The sequence below is a fragment of the Protopterus annectens genome, chromosome 8.part0 (assembly GCF_019279795.1).
Source record: "Protopterus annectens isolate FY-2018-M chromosome 8.part0, PAN1.0, whole genome shotgun sequence".
NCBI lineage: Eukaryota > Metazoa > Chordata > Ceratodontiformes > Protopteridae > Protopterus > Protopterus annectens.
This window is the reverse complement of record NC_056741.1, coordinates 562785886-562805340: the sequence shown is the minus strand read 5'-3', so window position 1 is coordinate 562805340 and position 19455 is coordinate 562785886. Positions and strand designations below refer to the sequence as shown.

Here is a 19455-nt window from a genome sequence, read left to right as displayed (position 1 = left end):
AGGCAGCCCCATAATAAACTTTAAGACAAGAATTATGTTAAAAAGCTAACGCAGCTTCATTTTCACATCTTAACCCTGAATGATCACCTTAACAAAGCCTTCACTTTACAATCATGAATAAGGTATTTTAATACCACTGTGTAACAAAGACTCTAAAAATTGTCTTCTACTTCATCTTACCTCTGGGTGTCTGTCGAGATCAGACAGTGTTAAACCATGCTGGAGGATCAGCTGACGAGCCTGCAGATACAAAAAAGGGAAGAAAATAATATGGCATACAACAGCGTGGTTTATAAAGGTCACAAGATGGTTTGCGAAACAATTTTCTCTAGGGTTCTTGACATATAAAGCTAATAAAATAGTGCCTTCAGGGAAATAGTTATTGGAAACTGCTCGCAATGGCTGAAATTAGTTGCTTGCCATCACATCTAATACATCTTTTTCAGTATTCAGTAACATATTATTCATTACTCCCCCAACACTCTCCCATACAAATACTGCATAGGCCAGTCCTCTTTAGTAGAGGCACACTATTTCTTACATACACAATGCAAGCTTCAGTTCATGCCTTCTAACCCAAGCTCCATTTTCCCAGAAACAACCTTGTCACCCCTGAACGCTGCTTTTGTCAAACAACATTTAAACAATTTGGTAACGCAGGTGTGTGTGTGTATGTGTCTGTCAGTTACTTGGGCAGGGACACGAATCATTGACTGGACAGAAAGAGTGTTGGAGGACTTAGCTTGGAACTCTAGCTAAGGACTTAACTCCATAGCTGTACCAGTGGGAAGTCTTACTGGGGATCTGGAGAAAGGGGGAGAAACCAACTGCAAACTGACTGTGACCTCTGTGTGCTCTTAAGGGAAATTGCACTTTACTGTGTGTGCACTTTTCATCCTCCCATTCTGTAGGTCCCTCACTGTTGCCAGTGGTGAGAATTGAGGCTCTTTGACTACTGGGCCAGTGCAGGGGAGTCGCAACCTGAACCAGATACTCCCAACCCAGCAGCTTTCAGATCTTCACCCTGGGGTGGAGCCAAAGCCAGTACAGACTTCCTGGACAGATCTGACAATCCTTGAGATTGTTGAGCTTGCTTCTGTATAGTCTCTCAAATCTCAGATATAAATGCAAAAACATTTAAAAAAAATGACCAGATAACATTACAGCCAAAAGGGTTGGCAACAACTCATTCTAACTAATTCAACAGAGAAACTAATGTTATAATTGAGGATGGTTTGAGTGCTGAGGACTCAAACAGCAAGGCTAGAAGCACCAATAATTGTCCCATGGATGAGAGTTTAACTACCAAACTGCATGCAAAGACCTGGATCCTAATGGCTACTGACCAGTAGTGAGGTCACTAAATACAAAGCAAATAATGATACCAAATAAGCATTGAAATCACTGCTGAAGCAAAGGTATGCTGCTGAATCATTGGCTCCTTAGTACCTGGTGCCAAAACTAGGGCCAGGAGGAAAAGGGGATGGTCCTGTCCCTCACCACTTTGTAAAGTGGATGGGGACAGAGGATGCTCATCTCTAGCTGTACCACAACAGAGACCCTCATCACATTTTCTCAGTACACACTGACATTAATGAAAGAGCTGAGAAGACACCTGTAGAAATTGACAGAAAGGAAGAAGGTCTACATTCCAAACACTTAAGAGCTCCTTCTCAGTAGGGAACAATGCTTATCCTTTTCCTAAGAGATGGAGCTAGCAACACAGATACCTTGAGCTGAGAGACCGTCTTGATACCAAAGCTTAAATTAGAGCTGTGTGCACAGAACACTCCCCTTGGGGGGACGTCCAAATGTGGCAATATGGATATAAAGGGTGACATAAGACAGTGCAACTACTCCACCTTCCCTTTCTCCTTCTTGCCATTTGAGCAAAATCATCAGGAAATGAACCCATGAAAATAAACCTGCTCCTCCTCTCATGTAAAGTCCCAGAATGGAAATATTTGTAAATGTCACAGGGCTCAAAACAGTGTTCCATTAGTAGACACACTATACAAAAGAAATGCGTCTCCTGAGGGGAAATCGGATAACCACACAAGCTCATTTTTTTAAAGACCAAAACTTGTCCAGACTCTGCATTTTGTTTTGGCTTTTTGGATAAAGCCAAGGCTTTACATTGCACAGCACAAGACAGGATCAGACACATGCACTCACCAACACCAGAACTATCTTCATACTTAACACTTACTCCAACCCTGATCTGTATACACTCACGTGTGCACACACACACACACACACACACACACACACACACACACACACACACACACACACACACACACACACACACACACACACACACACCCTTGATAACCCACTTACTTCTTTCGAGAAAATCTGCCTTTTGGAACCACGGATGTTTAAGAAATGCAATATATGGACAAACCCACATGTAACACAATGAAACAAGCTTACATTTGACCACGACCTTTATATTTATGCACAAAGACACACACGTGTGTGTGTGTGTGTGTGTGTGTGTGTGTGTGTGTTTATATACACATGTAAAGTGTATATATAAGTATCTTTAAGTGTCCATTTAGTTGTGCAGTTTGGTCATGCTGCCTAATGAGAAAAAAATGTGGCCTTCCACCACATGGAAACAAAACATACTCTTGTTAGTTTTGGATTAACTGTAACCTTGAAAGGCAGAAATGAAAAATGATAAGATGACTGCAGATGCGAGTCACATGCTTACAAAGGAACACTTGTGAAAGCAGCACATTTGCAGACCTATACACATTTCACCAATACAAACAAGCAACCATATCTTACATGCACAGTTAGCAAGTAATAATATTAAACCAATGAATACTGTGATAGCCTAAGTACCGTGACAGATACATCAGTAGCCTTGGTTACCAAAGGCTCCCAAAAATAAACTTGTGTTTACATTTGATCAGAACTACTAACATTGGTGAGCTGAAAGGAACTTATAAATTTATGTATTTGCGTTACTACATGGGACCTTATGCAGGAACTTTAGTTTCTGTAAAAATTACACTTCAGCCAAAATGACAGCTATAGCATTTTTCACAAGTGAAGACAACACCAGCTTGTATGTAGCTGCTACAGAAGACGTTACGTGTATGTTAAAAATGTGCTGAAAAACAGTTTACTTTTCAAACTGATATCACTAACCTCTAAACAGCAGCTGGATTTCTGCAGTTTTCAGGGTCACTAAAATTAAATACACATCTAGACTGTTGAAGAATGCCCTATGCAAAACACCACAGAGCAGACAACTAGTGTACACTTCTCACAAAATATTAAAGTGAACTGGATATTAAGAATAGTTACGACATTCTGCATTTTACACAGAGGTGTGCCCTAAAAAAAGAGCCATAAGCTTAATTAGCTCATAGGTAGGTACTAGGCTATCGCCCCTAGGGCCTATACAAGCCCAGCCAAAAAGGCACCGTGGCTTTTGCCACCCAAGAAAATGTTATCCTGTGCCACTGTCAAGCAGAGCCACAGAAGTGATCCCCAGGGTGAATTTCCTATTTCCCATCCAATCATCAAGATTTTTCTTGAAGAGTGCTAATGAGGAGCATTGTTTGATATAGATAGGTAGTTTATTCCAAAGTATGGGAAGTCTCTGGGACAGGAATCTATCCCTCCGGCATGTTCTGTTTATTGTGGTGACAAGGTTTAGGTCCCTAGAGCGTGTAGCTCGGAGGGATTGGGATTTCTTTAAGTGGAGCATGTCCAACAGCTCTGGGTTTGACGTAGCTTTGTATGTTAGGCAGAGATCACCTCTGAGTAGGCGATATGCAACGGAGTAAAGCTGCAGTTTTTTGAGACGGTCTGCGTAGGGAATCTGTTTGAGACCGGTAATCCTCTTTGTGAGAGATTTCTGCAGCCTTTCCAATTGTTGTTGATGTCTTGTGAGGTACATACAAAAAGGGGTGTTGTACTCTATAATGGGTCGAATGAGTGATGAGTAGAGGGGAACAATGTTTATTCTGGATGAGAAACCTTTTGTGATGAGATGTGCCATGTAGAAGAATTTCCTGACTACTGTGGCGATGTGATTATCAAAGGAGAAACTACTGTCCACCTGTGTCCCAAGGTCTCTTATCACACTTTCAGTGTTAAGTATACTACCGTCTATGTTGTAGTTCATGGGTACAGAGTTTTTACCAAAGGGGATGACAATGCACTTTTTGGCACTGAGTTTGAGGCCACAGCTTTGACACCAGGCATCTGTCTCAGTGAGGCCCTTTTGAAGGATGTCCACATCGTTAGGAGTTTCGATTATGGCTCCTAGTTTGCAGTCATCTGTGAACTTCGTTAGCCAAAGACCTTCTGTGTTAGCCTGTACTTCAGAGAAGTAGATACCAAACAGGACAGGACCCAGGACTGAACCCTGTGGTACTCCACTTGTCACTGGTCTGAAGTCGGATTTGGAGTCTGCTACTTTCACAGTGTGGGTTCTGTCAGTGAGCCAGCTGGCAACCCATCTTGTGACATAGGGATTTATACCTAGTTTAGAGAGTTTATCTATAATTTCAGAGTGGGGGATGGTGTTGAAATCCTTGGTAAGATCTAGATAGGCTGTGTGAACCACCTTACCCTCGTCTATGGCTTTGGTGACTGCTTCAAAGAAGTCTATCAGGTTTAAGAGACATGATCTGCCTTTTACAAACACGAACTGGGTGGGGTCCAGAGTTTGGAGATTACCAATGTCTTTGTTTATAAGTTCCATATGTTCCATGGCCTTGCAGACCAGGCTCGTCAGGCTAGTGGGGCGGTAGTTCCCGGGGTCCGTGGTGGGTCCCCCCTTGTGGAGTGGGATAATTGTCGCTGTGCGCCATTCAGCAGGTACAAAGCCTGAGGTGAGGCTATGATTGAACATGGTACTTAGGTGGGTGCCAGTTCATTCTGTAGTTCGTGTAGAATGCAGCCTGGGATGTTGTCTGGTCCTATGGATGCTGTGTTCTTGGCTTTGGAGAGTGTGGTTTTTACCTGTGCAGCCATGATTACAGGAACTTTGCATTCTTCCTGTATAGAGATGGGCCCTTTAGGGGGTGAGAGGGGGGGTAAAGTTAGCACTGAACCTATCTGCCATGATGTTGGCAATATCAGTTGGGTCTGCATATTTAGTGCCATTGTGCTGTAACTCGGAGCAGATCTGGGTGTTGCCATTGAGATTCTTGACATAGCTATAGAATGCTTTGTGGTTGTCTTTGAAATCAGTGGCGATTTTGTTTTCGTAACTAGCTTTGGAGGATTTTATCAGGGATCGCAGCTTCTTACGGAGGCTGACCAGGGAGTTCCTCCACTCATGGGATTTTACTCTCTTTTGCAACAGTTTCTTCCTTCCGTTGTACAGTTTTGTTTATGGCAGGGGACCACCAGATTGGCTCCTTTTTTGGAGGATAGCGTCTTGGTTCTGTTTGGGATAGCACGATCCCTGCACTCGTGTAAGTGCTTATAAAGTGCAACTGTGTAGGATTCAGTAGTCGTAACTGTATTGTCCATCTGCATGGGTGTCATGAAGTTCACCACTTCTGTCTTGAGACACATGATACTGTTGCCCCTGGTGGGGGTGTGGATAAGTTGATCCAGAGCATTGGAGTTTATGAATTCCAGAAAGCGTTGAGCGAAGGAGTTGGTACATGAGTAGTTTTCCCAGTTAATGGTGGGGTAGTTGAAATCGCCCATTATTAGGGTGTTTGGCTGAACCCTAATATTTTCCAGTACATCAAGAAAAGAGGAGTGGGAATCCTGGGGTATGGTGGTGGATCTGTAGCAAGCTACAATTTGGATTGCAGTTTTGCCCAGAGTTAGCTGCACTTGGATAACCTCGGATGCATTATGCTGAGCAACTGGCCTGGAGGTGTGGATATCCTTAATGAATATGGACACACCTCCGCCTTTGGTGTTCTGCTCCAGGTTACATGGCCGAAAAGTGTGGTATTAGTTACAGCCTGGTAGTGCAGGGGTGCTCTCTTGAGCCTTGAACCAGGTTTCAGTCACTGCACAGATATTGATGTTCTCCATTTTAAGGAGTGCCTCGAGTGAGTGCATTTTGAGATTTAGACTTCTAGCATTGAGTAGCATCACCCTCAGTTTTTGCTTGCCTGTTCCTTTTACGGTGGTGAATTTGTCATTTAAACCTTGCCTAAAAAAGGCACTATAGGGGTGGCAAGAACCTTAGTCAGTATCCGGAATCCCAGGGGTGACAGGTGCAGGCCATCTCTGGCAAAGCATTGTGGTCTGTCGACCATGTCATCCCAGGCAGACAGATACTGGATCCCTTCAGAATGACACTAGAAGCTTAGCCAATTGTTGAAGTCAATCATTTTGTCCTTGTACTGCAGTATCATTCTGGGCGATGGCAGAATGCTACTCAGGGCTAGGGTCATACCTGCCTGGGCTACAAGATTGAAGAGCTCTTCCATGTCTCTTTTCATGTAATCCATGGAGGTACGTCTCAGGTCGTTCACACCAACATGGACAATGACAGAGTCATATTTGTACTTGTTGTGGAGTGACCCGAGTGCATGGGTTATGTGGTGGATCCTGGCACCCGACAGGCAGCTGACAGTGAAGTAACCTTCTCCTTGTTTAGCCTGGTGAGTGGGACATCAGTGTGCCTGACTATAGAGTCACCCATGACTAGTGTGTTGGGTACGTTGTTTTGCCTTATTGGCTGTGGTTGAGTGGCACACCGAGTCTGCAGGCTGTGTGTCATTAGGGTTGTGTTGGGGGGTGGATGTTGCTTACATTTCTGCTTTGGAAGTCTCTGTTGCTTGAGCAGATTATTACTGAGAGCCTCCACGAATGCTTTTGGTTTTCAGTTACCTGAAAAATGTTTAAAAACAAATCTCGGTGGTTGACGCGAAGACAAAAACAAATGTGTTTACTGGTACAATAGTTTCAGATCACATTCATGGGTTTTTATTGCTCCCTTGTCAAAGGGACTGAATTTGTTTTCCAAACATACAAGATGTGGCTCTGCAAACTGCAATCCAGCTGCTGACAGTTACACAACCTCATGCACAAGTTCCAAAAACAGGCACACTAGCCTTTGGACTCTCCTTTGTAATGTATACATTCATGAAGAGATACAAGGTGTTGCAATCATTCTGAGAAAGAAAACACATTTTCTTATTGTGGTAACTGGTACCAGAGTACATTTCACAAAGGGACAGCTTCTCACTGAGGAGAAAGCAATCTAAACAGATATACACTCAGAATTAAGTAACTGTCTGCACCATAATGGATGACTTGTGAAGGACTACGCTAAACATTAAAGTGTCCATTCTGGGATGCAGCCAAAATCTGAGATACATACATCAAACTCCTATAATGATGGCCCTTACCACAACAGCTGTTTTTTTATCTTTAGCATACAGCCTAAATCCATTACTAAAGATACAGCATGTCTACAGAATTTTCCATACCATAACCACTTATTTGTAGGGCTGATAATATAGCAAGTACACCCCACGTGTTATTACTAAAGAACTGATTCTGGGGAATGCATCCATGATCAGCCCCTCACCTGTCTGAGGAGGAAGGCAAATATGAACCGCTGACTGAGCACAACAATCTTGCTAGTGAAGGCGATAAGGCCACTGCTGACTTGTACTCTATTTCACATGTTTATAGACTGGGTATTTAATGCCTTTGAGTTTTTTACAATGCTGTTCCCTAAAATGAATCTGTGCAACAAACATAACTTACATGCTACATGGCTAGCTACAACTCTGTTCCATACCCTGTTTAAATGTCTAGGCCTTACTGCTCTTTTTATATTGTACAGGTTTTATATGTATATACTGACTGGACTAGGATTTTGTTACAGCTTCTTGAATTGATGGTTGTCACTCCTCTTCTGTTCTCCTTTCCCTTCCTAGTTCAATTCCACTCAGAGATTTTTTTTTTGAGTTAAAAAAAGTTTTTAATAAAACATAGCAAATAGCACTAAAGGTTCCCAATTATGTACTAAAATGTAGCTGCTACTAAAAAAGTAATATTAATTACAAGCACTGCACAAAACAAATGGAAACACCTCAATATTTCAACAAAATGCCTTCTGTATACCAAACAGGACAATGATAACTCCATTATAAATTGCAAACAGTATCAAAATTACATTAACTATCCATCATTTAATCACAGCACACAGCTTTCAAGTGCAGACAATGTGATACTATGCTGAATGCCTGTAATTCCAAATTAAATTCCAACTTCTGGGATACTGTACAGAATATCTATTTATTCTGATTATTTTTATGAGGTAGTGTGAGGTAAAACACCAGCATTACAACAAGTAAGACAGCATGCTTGAAAACCATGAAAGTGGTACAAGCATCACAAAAGAATCACAATGTAAATGGAGACTGAAATTTATGCAGAAAACAAAACTGCATTAAAGGGACAGAAGAATATTGGGGACAGGCTCAGGACATGGTATAGTGTGAAATCAGCAGAGACAGTATGGCGTTTGTCAATAAGGAGTTCAGATATTTAACTGTATAAACATGGCGGCCAGACTCACCTGTATGGAGACTAAGAACATTATGTACATAGTTAAGAGAACAGAGGCTGTGGGGATTGAGTAAATGATGCATTTTGTAAGTCTGGTAAAGCCTTAACAGCAAAAGTAATTCAGTGACAAACATTAAGTGAAAACATCAGTCTCGCATGTTTTACAAAAAGCAGAAATTCCATGCAGGATATCCCAAATGTGAGGACTGCTACAGGGAATACTACAATGAAGATGAATGAAGTCTGGGCTGGAAGCAGGAGCATTTGGTGAAAGGAGGATAGCAGGTATGAACACCACTGATACCTGGATGATACGATATGATGTGTGCAAGAGCCCAGGAATTGGGCTACGTGAAGTTACTATGCAGCAGCCATAACATCCAACAGCAGCAGTGGACATTTGGCATCAAGGAAAAACTATGTGCAATAAGGCTAAAGGAAACGTATTTATTAGTATTGTAAGCGCTCTCGTTCAACACTAAATGTATGAACTTCATCAGACAACTGTTACAAAATCATCATCCCTTTTAAATAACCCTCATTAGTCGCATGGGTTTCCTCCTGGTGCTCCTGTTTCCTCCCACATCCCAAAGAAATGCTGTAGGTAGATTGGACACTCTAAATTGGTGTGCGTGTGTGTGCCTTCTGTGGAAGGATGGGCGCCGGGCTGGCAACTCGACACTGTAAATCTCCACTGCCAATCATGAGCAGACAGATGATCCGCTGTGGCGACCCCTAACCAGGAAAAGCCGAAAGAAGAAATAGTCGTATGACAAAAACATCATCACGTGATATTAAAAAGTGAATTCATTCTTATCACACCTCCTCCTTTATTAAAAATAAACAAACGTATACACACACTTTAAAACTCTATAAAAAACATTCAATAATATACTGCCCTTATTAATCACCCATTACATTTTATACTTATATTATTTATCAAGATTTATATTAATAACAGCCCTCATTTCATCTCAATAAACTCCTAAGTTTAAACAAACAAGCAATAAAACACAGGTCATTCAAGCCTGGGTAATAGAATGCATTTAATGCAACTTGCCACCGCAATTCTTGTTTTTCAAGCTTTACACCCAATGGACCACCTCGCAACCCTAATTTAACTTGTTCTATACTTGAATGTATGACTCTGGTTCAACTGAGCATGTTTTGCTAATGCACTCGTTTCCTTCGCTCTGCTAATACTATAAACATGCTCATAAATCCATTCTTTCAAGAACTGCAGTGGCAAGTTGCATTAAATGCATTCTATTACCCAGCCTTGAATGACCTGTGTTCTATTGCTTGTTTATTGAAACTTAGGCGTTTATTCAGATGACATGAAAAGTTGTTATTAATATATTAGTATATTATTTATCAGGATTTATAAGTGTAAAATTTAACGGGTGATTAATACGGGCACTATATTACTAAATGTTTTTTTTAATAGAGTTTTAAAGTGTATGTATAGGTTTTGTTTACTTTTAACAAAGGAGGAGGTGTGATGAGAATTAATTCACTTTTTAATATCACGTGATGATGTTTTTGTCATATGACTAATAGGTTCATAGGTGTGTACTAGGCTAATGGCCCTGGAGCCTTTACAAGCCTAGCCCATAGGATTAACCTGGCATCGTGCCATCCGACCTTAGTTCCCAGTGCCTCTGTTGAGTAGAGCTACTGGAGTGATCCCCGGGGTGAATTTTCTATTTCCCATCCACTCATCAAGATTTCTCTTGAAGAGGGCCAGTGAGATGCTCTGTTTGACATGTATAGGAAGTCTGTTCCATAGCATGGGTAGTCTCTGGGTTATGAACCTGTCCCCCCAGCACATTCTGTCGATTGTGGTAATGAGGTTGAGGTCTCTGCAGCGTGTGGTGCGGGGGGGGGGGGGTTGGGATTTCCTTAGAAGTAGCATTTCTAACAGAGCTCGGTCAGACATGGCTTTGTAAGTCAAGCAGAGATCATCTCTAAGTAGGTGATATGAGACAAAAAATTTGGAGTTTTTTCAGTCTGTCCAAATAGGACAAGTGTTTAAGGCCTAGGATCCTCTTTGTGGGGTACTTCTGCGGCCTCTCAAGTTGTTGCAGGTTTCTAGTGAGGTACATGCCAAATGGGGCATTGTACTGGATGATTGGCCTAATGAGGGAAGAGTAGAGGGAGAGACAATGACCCCTTTCTTCCTGGATGCAAAACCCTTAGTAACGAGATGTGCCACATAGAAGGACTTTCTGACCATAGTGGCAATGTGGTGGTCAAAAAAGGTTGCTGTCAACCTGTGTTCCCAGATCTCTTATAACACCTTCTGTGTTCAGTGGACTACCATCAATGTGGTAATTCAAGGGAACTGGGTTTTTCCCAAAGGGGATGACAACACATTTTTTGGCATTGAGCTTAAGGCCATGGTTCTGACACCAGTCGTTGGTCTCAGTGAGGCCTTTCTGTAGGATGTCAACATCACTTGGGGAGTTAATAATGGCTCCCAACTTGCAATTGTCTGCGAACTTTGTCAACCAGAGTCCCTTCGTGTTGGCATGGACTTCTGAGATGTAGATACCAAACAGGAGAAGAACCAGGACCAATCCCTATGAGACTCCACTCGTGACTGGTTGGCAGTCTGACTTGGAGTCAGCTACTTTCACACTGTGGGTTTTATCTGTGAGCCAGTTTGCAACCCACCTAGTGATACAGGGGTTGATGAGTTTTTCTAGGATTCCTGAGTGAGGAACGGTATAAGTAAGCTGTATGAAACACCTTGCTTTCATCCACAGCTCTGGTGACGGACTTAAAGAAGTCGACCAAGTTGAGCAGGCATGATCTACCCTTCACAAAACCAAACTGTGTGGGATACAGAGTTTGGAGATTCCCTGTATCCTTGTTTATTAGTTCCATGATGACGTGTTCCATAGCTCTGCATATCAGACTTGTCAGGCTAATGGGGCAATAGTTCCCAGGATCTGTAGTCGCTCCTCATTTGTAGAGAGGGATGACTGTAGCAGTGCACCATTCGGTAGGGACAAAGCCAGAGGTGAGGCTGTGATTGAACAGGGCACACAGGTGAGGTGCCAGTTCACTCTGTAGTTCATGTAGAACACAGCCAGGGATATTGTCAGGTCCCATAGAAGCTGTATTTCTGGCCATGGACAGTGCTGTTTTAACCTGTGCAGCAATAATACTGGGTGCCTGGCAATCTACTGGTATTGTGATTGGTCCTTTGGTGAGGGAGTAAAGCTGGCACTGAATCCGTCGGCCAGTATAATGGCGATATCTGTTGGCTCGTATAGGAGGTACCATTGTGCAGTAGCTCAGAGCAAATCTATTACAGTGGAGATTCTTTACATAACTAAAGGTCTTGTGGTTGTCTTTACTATCTGCTGCAATTCTGTTTTCATAGCTAGCTTTAGAGGATTTGATGAGGGATCTCAACTTTTTGTTGAGGCTGCTATCCCAGTCTAGTGTCATTAGCTTGATAATGCTTTAAAGAATAATATAATAATACTATAAATATGCTCATAAATCCATTCCTTCAAAAACTGCAGTGGCAAGTTGCATTAAATGCAAATGCAAAGTTTTCACTGGATGCTCAAGTTTTCTCCCACATCCCTCAAAACAGAGCTGGAATCCTTCAAAGCCCCCGGGCCTGTGGAAAATATGGCTCAGACCGCAGAATCCTTTATAAACACATTCTATGAACACCTTCAGGAATGCATGGATCATGCAATCCCAAATAAAACCAAGACCCAATCCTCCAAAGGCAGGCGTCCTGTCTGGTGGACCCCAGCCATAAACAAACTATACAATAGAAGGAGGAAACTACTACATGATAGGGCAAAATCCCAAAAAGGGAAGGCATCTCTGATCAGTATTAGCAAAAAACTACGGGCACTCATAAAACCGTCTAAGACCAGCTTTGAGAGAAAAATTGCACAGGACACTAAGGATAATCACAAGGCTTTCTTTAGTTATGTTAGAAACCTGGGTGGGAATTCCCAGATATGCTCATAATTAGTCCAAAATGACAAAAAATACACCGAACCCACAGACATTGCCAACATCCTAGCTGACAGGTTCAGCGCAAACTTCTCGCCCCTCTCCCCACCAAAAGGGCAAATATCTAGCCCAGCAGAGTGCTGCCCCCCTAACATCTCAGATGCTCAGGTAAGAGCCGCCCTCTCCAAAGCAAAAAACACAGCATCAAAGGGACCAGAAGGTGTCCCGGGCTGCTTCCTACATGAACTCAAAGAACAGCTAAACCCAAACATAAGACTACTGTTCAATCTCAGCCTTACTACAGGATATGTACCCAAAGAGTGGCGTACAGCAATAGTGGTCCATCTCCACAAAGGTGGTGCCTCAACGGATCCTGGAAACTATCACTCCATAAGCCTGACTAGCTTGATCTGCAAAGCTATGAAAAGGATCATCATGGACCTCATAAATAAAGATATTGGGGACCTACAGACACTGGATCATACCCAGTTCGGCTTTGTTAAGGGCAGATCCTGCCTCTTAAACCTGGTCGATTTCTTTAAAACAGTCACCAAGGCCATTGACGAGGGGAAGGTGGTCCACACAGCCTACCTGGACCTCGCAAAAGCCTTCGATACAATACCCCACTCGGGCATTATAGATAAGCTCACCAGCTTAAATATAAACCCCTATGTCACTAGATGGGTTGCAAACTGGCTCAAGGACAGAACCCACATGGTTAGAATTGCTGGAGCCATGTCAGACTCCAAACCAGTTACAAGTGGCGTCCCACAAGGCTCAGTCCTGGGACCTCTCTTGTTTGGTATATATTTCTCGGAGGTACAGGCCAACATGGAAGGACTGTGGCTGACCAAGTTCACAGATGACTGCAAACTAGGCGCCATAATAGACTCTCCAGCCGACACAAGCATCCTACAAAAGGGCATCAGAAACAGACAACTGGTGCCAGAGCCATGGCCTCAAGCTAAATGCCAAAACTGTATAGTCATCCCCTTTGGCAAAAACAAAGTGCCCACAAATTACCACACAGGTGGTAATCCATTAAGTACGGAAGAAGTAATTGGGGACCTGGGGACCCAAGTTGATCGCAATCTCTCATTTGAAAACCACGTGGCCAAAGTGGTTAGAAAAACATTTTATATAGCCCACCTAATCATGAAGGGATTCACATCTAGATCAGGGGAGGTCATCGTGCCTCTTTACTCATCCCTCATCAGGCCCATAATTGAGTACAATGCCCCTTTTGGGATGTACCTTACCAGACACCTGCAGCAACTGGAAAGACCCCAAAAGTACCTCACCAAGAGGATCAAAGGGCTCAAACAGATGTCATATGCTGCCCGGTTAAAGAAACTCCAGCTCTACTCAGTGGCATACCGCCTGCTCAGAGGCGATCTGTGCATGACGTATAAAGCCATGTCCAACCCGGAATTAATGGACATGCTGCACTTCAGAAAATCCAAATCCCATCGAGCTACGCTCGAGAGACTTGAACCTCAGCACTGAAATAAATAGGACATGCTGGAGGGACAGATTCATAACCCAGTGGCTCCCTTCACTCTGGAATAAAATCCCAGTCCAGGTTAGGCAGAGTCCCTCATTGACTCTCTTCAAGAGGAATCTTGATGAGTGGATAGGAGATCGTAGGTTTACCCCGGGTATCACTTCTGTGTCACTGTTAGACAGAGGCACAGTATACTAACCTCGAAAAAGGGCATAGTAAAATTCATTTAAAATGGGTGGCGAAAGCCAAACACACTCTGGCTAGGCTTATAAATGTCCTAGGGCAGATAGCCTAGTATGAACCTATGAACCCAATTCCACTAATGAAGGTTATTTAAAAGGGGTGATGATTTTGTAACAGTTGTCTGATGAAGTTCATACACTGGTGTTGAACAAAAACACTTACAATACTAATAAATAAGTTTTCTTTAGCCGTGATCTTCATTTTTTTGTTTTAATAGCTGTATTCCTTAGTCGGTTTGTTGTTGGTGTCGTGTAAGAAAAACAATGTGCAAACAGAATACATCATGGAGGCAGGGGCAGCGTAGTGACACAGCAATTAGTATCATCATCTCACAGTAGTTGGCTCTGCAGTTCACTTCACTGGGATACCTTCTGTGCAGAATCTATATTCCCTCCCTGTGCCCTTACAGGCTTTTCACTGGGTGCTCAAGTTGTCTCCCACATTCCAAAGACATGCCATAGGTGAGTTTGCATACCTCCATACTGCCATAGGTGAGTTTGCATACCTCCATACTGGGCATATTTTTATGCACAGTCATGTGTGCGTGTGTGTGCTTGTGCGTGTGTGTGTGTGTGTGTGTGTGTGCGTGTGTTTGTGTGTGCGTGGGTGTGTGGGTGTGTTCTGTGACTGATTAAAATACAATAAAGGTGTATGCTATGGTGGGTCTCCAGTGTCTGACCAAAATACAACATAGGAACACAGTATAAAATGACACAGAACTTTACATACAGGTTGCAGTCAAACTGGTGCACAAAGGCACTGACTACATTCACAGACTAGCACTCATCTGCTCACAATATTCATTGCCCTAAACAGGACATAACATTGCACAAGAGACTGACTATTCTGACATAACTGTATTTGAGATTTGCATTATCTCCTTACTCTTTATTGCACTCTCATTCCTGTCCTTCCACTCTTTTTGTCAGCTGGTGGTATCCCTCCTAGCCCTTCACTTTTTGATCTTCTCCTTCCGACTGTCCCCTCAACTGATCCCCTACTGCCTCCTACATCCCCCTCTAGCTTTCTCTCATTCAAGTCTCCCAGTTTTCTCTCTGACTCCATTAGATTCATTCTCTGATCACCTTTCATAGGGTGACTGTATGTTGTATTCATTTTCTTGCTTTTCATATTTCCATCTTATTGTGTGGCTTTTTATTCCCCTGTCATTAACAGTACTGGTCTCATCTTCTACTTACCCAGTTTTCCCTTGCACCACACTATCCCAGTTGCCATTTGTTCTTTGCTTTCACCAAAACTACCACCACTCATACTTCCCCTTCCACAGTTTCTGTGCCAGTTTATACTCCAACACATGCCTAACCTGTCTTTTCCACACATTCAGGATTTCTCCTCCTCCTTGCCCACTGTTGCAGTCTTTTAGGTATGAAGTACCAATGGCTAGAGGACTCTTAGAAACTGTAATGTTTACTGCTAATTTCAAATATTCTTGGCCTTCTTCCCATTCCTCCTCTCTGGAATTATACATATACGCACAATATTATGCGTTATGTACACACACACACACACACACACACACACACACACACACACACACACACACACACACACACACACAGAGGGAGAGATACCTAATTATTCCTGCTCTCCCTTACACACCAGTATCCCTTCTGGCTCTTCATCCCCTTTCCTGTTCTTGTTCTTTCATCCTTCTCTCATATTTTGAATTTGCATTTCCGGTGCTTATTTCCTTATCCTAGCCATTCTCCTGTGCTTTCCTTTTATTTTGTTTACTTCATATTTTAGTCATCTCCACTATAACACGTCAATCCCCAACCCCCTTTTACATAATCTCTTTCATTTATACCCATGTTCTTGTTTTCCGTTAGTCTAAATTTCCTAGCACCAGGAGTACTACAAGATGGCCACCTCACTCACTTTGCATCAATGTAGCCTGAATTTCCATACTAACCAGTACAATGTATGCAGCATAGCTCCCTCATTCTTTCTCCATGGCTATACATCTGCTATCCAAAATATTTGCTGCTACAACCGGTCCTCATAGGTTCACGCCTCAGTCAGTCAGTGTTACTCTATATCCTTACACAATTGTTTAAGGAATTGGTTAAGCCTAGCTGTCTCAAGTTTAGTTTTGCGAAAGTAAATTTTTCATAAGCAGTGCAAAACTGTAGCATGTCTCTTCTAGCTTCCACCCTTCGTATCTGTTTCTATAACTTGTATTGTCCAGAAACCTGGGCAGCAAAGGCAGAGCAATTGAGGAAACAAGAGGTGATTGTGATGAAATGCCCGAGCTGAGTGGTAGGTTGCACACATTGTTTGACAGACAAAGAAATGAGTGCAGCGCAGAAGCTCAAGTAGCTTCAACTGCAGAGAAGGTCAAAGAGAACAGATTACAGTGGTTCAGGCACATGTGCAGGATATCAAAAGACAATCTGGTGAAAAAGATTTGGGACAGACAGGAAAAAGACAAAAGGGAAATGAGGATGGCCAGCAGAGAGATAGACGGACTGTGTGAGAAGATATGGAATAGACAGACATAGCTGTTGAAGATAGTGGAATGGCACTACAGAGAGAGAGAAATAGCAACAGTTGACGTGACACCCCAAGTCCATGTAGGTAAATGGGAAAGGGGGGGATAATAATGATGACAACAACAGATGACCATAAAACTTGTAATGTACAGCATCACACCATTAAAATGAGTTACACGGATGTTACCTGCTCAAAACGAATACAGCCATTTTAGTTCTCTGTCTACACTAAGGTACTGGGGCTGCTTTGCGGGCTGCATCTCTATTTCCCTTCTGTCTTTACAACTGCAGTACTCCCCCCACCCCACCCCACTAATCATTTCAATCAGAATCAACCAAGGTGGGTTTACCTTTTCTTATAATTTGGAGTTTTTGTTGCTGCTTTTAATGATCTGTAACAAATTGATTTGTTTCATAATTAATTTCACTCCATTCTGCCTGCCGATATCCAAGCCTCCTTCTACTAGACATCTGCAGATTGCTGGTAGTGTAGATTCACTTCCAGATGTATTAAAGCAACACCTATTCAGAGGGTTCTCATACAGGCAGACATTAAGCTTGTGCCCTCGATGGGATCCCAGTAAATAAGGGCATTAGTATTACCCTAACCCCATCCCCTGAGCAGAGAGTGGATCAGTCCATGTCACTATACAGAATGGGGGGGTGTACATTCCCACACACTAACAAAGGCTATCACCATCAGTGGCTTTTTCAGCCCAATGTCTGACCCCAAGGCTACAGGCGTCTCCCAGTCCCTCATACCAGAGAACTAATGCAGTACATGACTGTCTCACCTCCTCCCTATGATGAGCACACATATCCTATCTTACATGCTCAGTCAAGTGTTTGACCAGGTAATCAGATTTAGCATGGCTAACATGTTTGTCATTTATGACTGTTAAGTTCGTGTCCCAATCATTAGACCTTTGTCCTACAGTTTTTTTAGTCTTTGCTCCATCTGTTTTAGACTGTGCTTCCACCTCCACTTGTCTGACTTGGTTTGAGATTTTCCTTAGAATAAAATTTTTGTCCCAAGTCACACTGAACTACAATACATGTTTTTCAAAATGCAACCACAATTTGATGAAAACTAAAGTTGAAAAGATCTTGGGGATATTAGCAGCAGTAGCCGCAGAGAATACAACATCCTTATGCACTGTATGAGCTCATACACAAATGCATGGACCTTGCCATACCAAATAGAACCAAGACGCTCTCCTCCAAAAAAAAAAAAAGAAGCCAATCTGGTAGTCCCCAGCCATCAATGAATTCTACAACAGAAGGAAGAAACTGTTGCAGAAAAAAATGAAGTCACAAGACTGGAAAACCTCTCAACAAAAAGCTGAGATCCCTTATGAAATCCTCTAAAGCCAGCTATGAAGGCAGAATTGCAGATGACACCAAAAACAACCACAAAGCCTTCTATAGCTATATCAAAAACCTCCAAGGCAATACCTAGATTTGCTCCGAGTTATGGCACAATGGCACCTCCTATACAGAGCCAAAAGATACAGCCAACATACTGGCCGACAGATTCAGTGCCAACTTTACCCCACTACCACCCCCTCAAGGGCCCTATCACAATACCAGAAGAAAGCCCGGTACCCACCATTTCTGCGGCACAGCTAAAAGCCGCATTGTCCAAAGCCAAGAATACAGCATCCATGGGACCTGATAATATCCCTGTCTGCATCCTACATGGGCTACAAAACAAACTCGCACCACATCTATGTGACCTGTTCAGTCACAGCCTTACCTCAAGCTATGTCCATAACGAATGGCACACGGCTACAGTCATCCCGCTCCATAAAGGGGGAGCAACTACAGACCCTGGGAACTATCGCCCCAGTAGCCTGATGAGCCTGGTATGCAAAGCTATGGAGCGCATCATCATCATGGACCTGCTTAACAAAGATATAGGCAATCTCCAAACTCTTGACCTCACACAGTGTGGCTTTGTCAAGGGGTGAACCTGCCTGCTGAACCTGGTTGACTTCTTCAAGGCAGTCACTAAGGCTGTGGATGAGGGTAAGGCAGAGCACACAGCCTGCCTCGATCTGGCCAAGGCCTTTGATACCATTCCCCACTCAGGTATCATTGATAAACTCACCAAACTAGACATCAATCCTTGCATCACTAGGTGGGTTGCAAATTGGCTCATGGACAGGACCCACAGAGTGAAAGTTGTGGGTTCCAAGTCAGACTGTCAACCCGTCATGAGTGGAGTACCACAGGGCTCGGTCCTAGGCCCTCTCCTGTTTGGCATCTACTTCTCAGAAGTCCAGACCAACACAGAAGGACTCTGGCTGACCAAGTTCACTGATGACTGCAAGCTAGGAGTCATTATCAACTCCCCAAGTGATGCAGGCATCCTAAAAAACTAAAAAAGGCCTCTCTGAGACCAATGACTGGTGTTGGAGTTATGGCCTGAAGCTTAACACCAAAAAATGCATCATCATCATCCCCTTTGGAAAAAACTCAGTTCCCACAAATTACCACGTTGATGGGACCCCACTGAACACTGAAGTAGCCATAACAGATCTGAGCATCCAGGTCAACAGCCACCTCACCTTCGACCACAACATTGCCACTGTGGTCAGAAAGTCCTTCTACGTGGCACATCTTATAACCAAAGGTTTCGCATTCAGGAAGAAAAAGGTCATCATCCCTCTCTACTCATCCCTC

The 19455-nt window shown here is 43.0% G+C and overlaps 1 protein-coding gene across 1 annotated transcript in view; it reads right to left on the bottom strand.

The window, feature by feature from the left end:
* RPIA (ribose 5-phosphate isomerase A) overlaps window positions 1-19455 on the bottom strand; it is a 427914-nt gene that overhangs the window by 263563 nt on the left and 144896 nt on the right. Inside the window, exon 4 of the mRNA XM_044080062.1 lies at window positions 181-240. Coding sequence (XP_043935997.1) covers window positions 181-240 — 60 coding nt within the window. The remainder of the gene's footprint in view (window positions 1-180; window positions 241-19455) is intronic.